Here is an 8,105-nt window from a genome sequence, read left to right as displayed (position 1 = left end):
AAAGCAGCTAAATATGCTTTTGTTTAGACAGACGTTTGTATGTTTGTATGTCTAGATCCTGTTCTTGTGTTTTAATCTATAGATGACTCCCAGTATCTCTGATTAGGTCTATAGATGACTCCTGGTATCTCTCTCTGTTTAGGTCTATAGATGACTCCTGGTATCTCTCTCTGTTTAGGTCTATAGATGTCTCCTGGTATCTCTGTTTAGGTCTATAGATGACTCCTGGTATCTCTCTCTGTTTAGGTCTATAGATGACTCCTGGTATCTCTCTCTGTTTAGGTCTATAGATGACTCCTGGTATCTCTGTTAGGACTATAGATGACTCCTGGTATCTCTCTCTGTTTAGGACTATAGATGACTCCTGGTATCTCTGTTTAGGTCTATAGATGACTCCTGGTATCTCTCTCTGTTTAGGTCTATATATGACTCCTGGTATCTCTCTCTGTTTAGGTCTATAGATGACTCCTGGTATCTCTCTCTGTTTAGGTCTATAGATGACTCCTGGTATCTCTGTTTAGGTCTATAGATGACTCCTGGTATCTCTCTCTGTTTAGGTCTATAGATGACTCCTGGTATCTCTCTCTGTTTAGGTCTATAGATGACTCCTGGTATCTCTGTTAGGACTATAGATGACTCCTGGTATCTCTCTCTGTTTAGGTCTATAGATGACTCCTGGTATCTCTCTCTGTTTAGGTCTATAGATGACTCCTGGTATCTCTCTCTGTATAGGACTATAGATGACTCCTGGTATCTCTCTCTGTATAGGACTATAGATGACTCTCAATCCCTCCATCCCTCTCTATCACTCTCTCAATCCCTCCATCCCTCTCTCTATCACTCTCTCAATCCCTCCATCCCTCTCTCTATCACTCTCTCAATCCCTCCATCCCTCTCTCTATCACTCTCTCAATCCCTCCATCCCTCTCTCTATCACTCTCAATCCCTCCATCCCTCTCTCTATCACTCTCTCAATCCCTCTCTCTATCACTCTCAATCCCTCCATCCCTCTCTCTATCACTCTCAATCCCTCCATCCCTCTCTCTATCACTCTCTCAATCCCTCTCTCTATCACTCTCTCAATCCCTCCATCCCTCTCTATCCCTCTCTATCACTCTCTCAATCCCTCCATCCCTCTCTCTATCACTCTCTCAATCCCTCCATCCCTCTCTCTATCACTCTCTCAATCCCTCCATCTCTCTCTCAATCCCTCTATCACTCTCAATCCCTCCATCCCTCTCTATCTCTCTCAATCCCTCCATCCCTCTCTATCTCTCTCAATCCCTCCATCCCTCTCTCTATCACTCTCAATCCCTCCATCCCTCTCTCTATCACTCTCTCAATCCCTCTCTATCACTCTCAATCCCTCCATCCCTCTCTATCACTCTCTCAATCCCTCCATCCCTCTCCATCCCTCTCTCAATCCCTCCATCCCTCTTTATCACTCTCTCAATCCCTCTCTCTATCACTCTCAATCCCTCCATCCCTCTCTCTATCACTCTCAATCCCTCCATCCCTCTCTCTATCACTCTCTCAATCCCTCCATCCCTCTCTATCACTCTCTCAATCCCTCCATCCCTCTCTATCACTCTCTCAATCCCTCCATCCCTCTCTATCACTCTCAATCCCTCCATCCCTCTATCACTCTCTCAATCCCTCCATCCCTCTCTCTATCACTCTCTCAATCCCTCTCTCCATCACTCTCAATCCCTCCATCCCTCTCTCTATCACTCTCAATCCCTCCATCCCTCTCTCTATCACTCTCTCAATCCCTCCATCCCTCTCTATCTCTCTCAATCCCTCCATCCCTCTCTCTATCACTCTCTCAATCCCTCCATCCCTCTCTCAATCCCTCCATCCCTCTCTCTGTCTCCAGAGCAGTACGAGAGAACCCGGGAGAAGACAGAGCAGTACCGTGAGTACAGCTACGACGGCCTCTACCCCCGCTACGACCACCGTCCTTACTGAGCGCGCTCCGTCGTCACGGAGACCAGGGCGCGGAGTGGGCACAGCCCCAGTCTGTGATTGGCTGGGTCCTGTGTCACTCAAAGATGTATCTCAAGCAGCTTCGCCGTACCAGGGTGATGATGCCCGGAATCTTTTATACACAACTTTACCAAGGCTTCCAACACTACCCACACCCTAAAACAGACTAGACACAATCCTCTCTAGGGAGACTTTTATATACTCTATAACTGTAAAGTGGCGTTATTCTTATACACATTCAGTTATGTCATGTTTGTGTTAAGGCTTTGTGTTTGAGGAGATGTTCCTCGCTGTGTGCTGAGCTCTGCATGCTTATTTCTATCTCCATGTTCATATTTACAGTGTGATTACTTTCTCTCTCCTTCCTGTCTGAGCCCAACTCTCTGTATGACCTAAGCCTTTCTGATGATTGAACTGTAGGAGCTGTACCCATTATATCCAAATCTTAACTTTTAACACTAAACAACACTCAAATAAAGGTATTTCAAGAGTTTGTGTACATGGATTCTGTGACAGTATACTGTACACACACACACACACACACGCACGCACGCACACACAATATCTGGACAGAATGTGAGGGAGAGAAAGAAAGACCAACGGGAAGACAACGAAAAAAAGAGAGAATGTTCTGGAGAATCCATCACATGGGGACAGAGGTTCCGCGCCAGATTCTCAACATTCCAGTGGAACATTAGAACCAAGAGGAGAGGGAACTCAGAGAGGAACGGGGAAGAAGCAGGTCCCGTTTTAGATGGAAGTGCAGCTTATAAAGGCTTTATTAAGCTTTCATAAAGCATGTATAACCGTCATGCTCTATTCTATCATAAATATGGTAGAATTGTGTGACATAACCAGCAAAGTCTAATGCGACATAACCCACTATGTGTTGTTGTGGCACTTGTCTGTTGTGTTTATACAGGCTTTACACAGGCTTAATGAAGCCTTTATAAGCTGCACTTATCTAAAGCAGGACAGCAAGTGTGTGCGAGACCCGAGACAAAATGACACCGACACATCATTACCTTACAGGGTTAAATGACCACTAGCGCTTCCCGCTGCTAACTTTAACGTCTTTAACAACGTCTATAAGCTGAGCAGATGGAGAGTTAGAGAGGACGCCTGTCCTAAAACATGCCTGGACAGAGACCGACAGAACGAGAGACAGAGATGGACGAACAGATACAGATACAGCTGAACATGAACGGAAGTGAACTGGGTTTGTTTAGGAGTCATCAGACTCATCATACTCCTGGAGCTTGCTCGATCGCCTTGTTGAGAGGGATCAGGGAAGAATTTTTACAGCTCACCTTTCTGGCCCCTGGGTGATTTTTGCTTCCCTCTGGAATATGTAGGGGTGGGTCGTATGCCCTCCTCCCTTGTTCTCTGTAAAGCGCATTGTGTTGCCTCTGGGTATGAAATGCGCTATACAAATAAAGCTTTGATTGATTGAATCCTCTGTTCACTCAGCACGATTTAATCAACAGGACAGACGTATCACCAGCAGGTACTGTAGGTAGCTACAACCATCTCACAAAACAACATTCAGACAAGGAATTCATACAAAAAATAGAATTTAAAACTACATAATCAACTTGAAATGAATTTAAAAAACAAGTGTGAATTCGCAATATCTGCTACTATCGACGCTCATGTGCAGCCAGACGCAATTTTTGTCGACTGACCAACTGACAGTTGGTTAGTCAGCGCAAATAAAAACAATAAAATCTAGATAAAATATTTAAACAAGCACTCAGATAGTCGAACAATAAAAAAAGATGACGCCCGGAACACAAAGGGGGTAGTAAGTGAAGATGATGAAGATGATGATGATGAGCGTCACTTCATGCTACTGAGGAACTTGGGCTGTTCCTCTCCTCGAGGCTGCAGCAGCTCCCCTGCTATCCTAGGCCCCGCCTTCTCCTACGGACAGGAACAGGAAATGGTTAGCGTACAGGAAACAGCAGACAGGAAACAGGAAGCGTCAGACAGGAAACAGGAAGCGGCAGACAGCATCGCTACTGGACATGCGAGCTCCTACCTTCAGCATGGCGTCTCTCTCCCACTTGAACAGGCCGCAGTTACTGAAAACAACAGGAGGAACCAAACATCACGTGGAAACTCGACATTAACACAGTGGTGGGTGTGTCTGTGGGCGTGTCTGTGGGTGTGTCTGTGGGTGTGTCTGTGGTAGGTGTGTCTGTGGGTGTGTCGGTGGTAGGTGTGTCTGTGGGTGTGTCGGTGGTAGGTGTGTCTGTGGGCGTGTCTGTGGGCGTGTCTGTGGTAGGTGTGTCTGTGGGTGTGTCTGTGGGTGTGTCTGTGGGCGTGTCTGTGGTAGGTGTGTCTGTGGGTGTGTCTGTGGGTGTGTCTGTGGGCGTGTCTGTGGTAGGTGTGTCTGTGGGTGTGTCTGTGGGTGTCTGTGGGCGTGTCTGTGGTAGGTGTGTCTGTGGTAGGCGTGTCTGTGGGCGTGTCTGTGGTAGGTGTGTCTGTGGGCGTGTCTGTGGTAGGTGTGTCTGTGGGTGTATCTGTGGTAGGTGTGTCTGTGGGTGTGTCTGTGATGGGTGTGTCTGTGGTAGGTGTGTCTGTGGGCGTGTCTGTGGTGGGTGTGTCTGTGGTAGGTGTGTCTGTGGGCGTGTCTGTGGTGGGTGTGTCTGTGGTAGGCGTGTCTGTGGGTGTGTCTGTGGGTGTGTCTGTGGTAGGCGTGTCTGTGGGCGTGTCTGTGGGTGTGTCTGTGGGCGTGTCTGTGGTAGGTGTGTCTGTGGGCGTGTCTGTGGTGGGTGTGTCTGTGGTAGGCGTGTCTGTGGGTGTGTCTGTGGGTGTGTCTGTGGGCGTGTCTGTGGGCGTGTCTGTGGGTGTGTCTGTGGTAGGCGTGTCTGTGGGCGTGTCTGTGGGTGTGTCTGTGGGTGTGTCTGTGGGCGTGTCTGTGGGTGTGTCTGTGGTAGGCGTGTCTGTGGGCGTGTCTGTGGGCGTGTCTGTGGGTGTGTCTGTGGGCGTGTCTGTGGTAGGCGTGTCTGTGGGTGTGTCTGTGGGTGTGTCTGTGGGCGTGTCTGTGGGTGTGTCAGTGGTAGGCGTGTCAGTGGGTGTGTCTGTGGGTGTGTCTGTGGGTGTGTCTGTGGGTGTGTCTGTGGGCGTGTCTGTGGGCGTGTCTGTGGGTGTGTCTGTGGTAGGCGTGTCTGTGGGCGTGTCTGTGGGCGTGTCTGTGGGCGTGTCTGTGGTAGGTGTGTCTGTGGTAGGTGTGTCTGTGGTAGGTGTGTCTGTGGTAGGCGTGTCTGTAGGTGTGTCTGTGGTAGGTGTGTCTGTGGTAGGCGTGTCTGTGGGCGTGTCTGTGGTAGGTGTGTCTGTGGTAGGCGTGTCTGTGGTAGGCGTGTCTGTGGGCGTGTCTGTGGGCGTGTCTGTGGGCGTGTCTGTGGTAGGCGTGTCTGTGGGCGTGTCTGTGGGTGTGTCTGTGGTAGGCGTGTCTGTGGTAGGCGTGTCTGTGGGTGTGTCTGTGGGTGTGTCTGTGGGCGTGTCTGTGGGTGTGTCAGTGGTAGGCGTGTCAGTGGGTGTGTCTGTGGGCGTGTCTGTGGGCGTGTCTGTGGGTGTGTCTGTGGGCGTGTCTGTGGTAGGCGTGTCTGTGGGTGTGTCTGTGGGTGTGTCTGTGGGCGTGTCTGTGGGTGTGTCAGTGGTAGGCGTGTCAGTGGGTGTGTCTGTGGGTGTGTCTGTGGGTGTGTCTGTGGGCGTGTCTGTGGGCGTGTCTGTGGGTGTGTCTGTGGTAGGCGTGTCTGTGGGCGTGTCTGTGGGCGTGTCTGTGGGCGTGTCTGTGGTAGGTGTGTCTGTGGTAGGTGTGTCTGTGGTAGGTGTGTCTGTGGTAGGTGTGTCTGTGGTAGGTGTGTCTGTGGTAGGCGTGTCTGTAGGTGTGTCTGTGGTAGGCGTGTCTGTGGGCGTGTCTGTGGTAGGTGTGTCTGTGGTAGGCGTGTCTGTGGTAGGCGTGTCTGTGGGCGTGTCTGTGGGCGTGTCTGTGGGCGTGTCTGTGGTAGGCGTGTCTGTGGGCGTGTCTGTGGGCGTGTCTGTGGTAGGCGTGTCTGTGGGCGTGTCTGTGGGTGTGTCTGTGGGTGTGTCTGTGGTAGGCGTGTCTGTGGGCGTGTCTGTGGGCGTGTCTGTGGGTGTGTCTGTGGTAGGCGTGTCTGTGGGCGTGTCTGTGGTAGGTGTGTCTGTGGGCGTGTCTGTGGGCGTGTATGTGGGTGTGTCTGTGGGTGTGTCTGTGGGCGTGTCTGTGGGCGTGTCTGTGGGCGTGTCTGTGGGCGTGTCTGTGGGTGGGCGTGTCTGTGGGCGTGTCTGTGGTAGGCGTTCGTGAGGAGTGTGATTGAGTAAGGAGGTTTATGTGTGTGTGTGACAGAAACTGTGTTGAGAAAGCAAGAGAAGAGAAAGTATGTGTGTGTGTGTGTGTGTGTGTGTGTGTGTGTGTGTGAGTGTGTGTGTGTGTGTGTGTGTGTGTCTCACCTGCAGTGTTGATGGGGCAGGCGGTCCAGGGCGATGGCTCTCTGTGTGTGTGTGAGTGTGTGTGTGTGTGTGTGTGTGTGTGTGTGTGTGAGTGTGAGTGAGTGTGTGTGTGTGTGTGAGTGTCTCACCTGCAGTGTTGATGGGGCAGGCGGTCCAGGGCGATGGCCCTCTGTGTGTGTGTGTGTGTGTGTGAGTGTGTGTGTGTGTGTTTCTGTGTGTGTGTTTCTGTGTGTGTGTGTGTGTGTGTGTGTGTGTCTCACCTGCAGTGTTGATGGGGCAGGCGGTCCAGGGCGATGGCTCTCTGCCCACATGGACACTTGAAGAAGCGTTTGAGGGCGTCGTGCCACAGCAGCTGATGACTCTCCTCCTTACACCGGTCAGCTGGCGAGAAGTACGTATACTTACACTGCACACACACACACACACACACACACACACACACACACAGGCACACACGCGGGCACACGGGCGGGCACACACACACGGGCACACACACACGGGCACACACACACGGACACACACACACACACGGACACACACACACGGACACACACACCCTTCTTTAGTCTCAAGTGTGTGTGTGTATCAGGGACTGTCCTGCAGGTGTGGTGATGATGATGATGATGATGACGGGAGACTCACGTTTTTGCAGGTGACGGCGCGACACTTCATCTCTCTGATTCCCCTCATCTTCTCCTCCATCTGCTCCTTCTTCACCAGGGGGGCGAAGTAACGCTCCTGCACCTGGTACTCCTCCTGGGGGGGGGGGGAGGGAGGGGGGAGAGGAGAGGGAGAGAGGGGGAGGGTGAGAGAGGGAGAGGGAGGGGGAGAGTGAGGGAGGGGGAGAGAGGTTGAGAGAGGGTGAGAGAGGGAGGGTGAGAGAGGGAGAGAGACACAGAAGGTGGAACTATTAAAACTGGTCTGGAGGGAGGGGGGAATCATTACAGGGTAACACATAGCAGGAAGCGGACGCGCCCTCCCACTGAGGGAACAGCCGAGGGAAGCGGTTGCCATGGTTGCCGTCCCATAAACTCACCGCCTGCACCGTCGCCCCATGGAGGGACTTGGCGTTGAGGATCTTCTGGAACTCCTCTGATTGGATGTAATCCAAGTTATCCCGCCTCTTTTTCTGGGCTGGCTCCTCCTCAGACTTGTCATCTGGATAAGGGCGGGGCAGCAAGGAAGGGTACTGGTCAGAAAAGGGTTGAGGTCAACAAACAGGTGTGTGTTCTCTGTAGGTGTGTGTGTGTGTGTGTGTGTGTGTGTGTGTGTGTGTGTGTGTGTGTGTGTGTGTGTACCGTCGGGCGAGGCGAGATTCTTCTCCACCCTGGTGGTGATGTCACTGCTGTTGGTCCTCTTCCTCTTCACGGCGTTGGGGTCTTCCTTCGCTAGCCCCGCCCCTTTCGCCCTCAGCTTCCTCAGAGCAGCCAGCTGGAGAGAGGGGGAGGGGCTGTCAGGTTGAACTCTGACCTCTGGTCAGGTCAACACAAATTAGTCAACACAAAAAAATTATTGAAGAGTAATTAATTTAGAGTATTAATGAGAAAATTAATAGATTTTTTTTAATATATTATTTTACATAGGAAGATATGCATTGAATGCCCACTCCAATAACAGTGCTCAGCATAATCTGAGTAAAA

The 8,105-nt window shown here is 51.3% G+C and overlaps 1 protein-coding gene across 1 annotated transcript; it reads right to left on the bottom strand.

Annotated features, from left to right (window-relative positions):
- Positions 1–3,825: 3,825 nt before the first annotated feature.
- Positions 3,826–7,896, bottom strand: LOC311329211 (protein MCM10 homolog; the record flags this gene model as incomplete). Its single annotated transcript, XM_084463087.1, has 6 exons — positions 3,826–3,909; positions 4,028–4,070; positions 6,726–6,871; positions 7,108–7,221; positions 7,502–7,623; positions 7,764–7,896. Coding segments are annotated over 6 exons (642 nt in total), but the record flags the coding sequence as incomplete, so codon positions are not given.
- Positions 7,897–8,105: the final 209 nt, after the last annotated feature.

The sequence above is a fragment of the Borostomias antarcticus genome (genome assembly GCF_949987555.1).
Source record: "Borostomias antarcticus genome assembly, contig: scaffold_1226, whole genome shotgun sequence".
Taxonomy (NCBI): domain Eukaryota; kingdom Metazoa; phylum Chordata; class Actinopteri; order Stomiiformes; family Stomiidae; genus Borostomias; species Borostomias antarcticus.
This window is presented reverse-complemented; position numbering and strand designations above follow the sequence as displayed.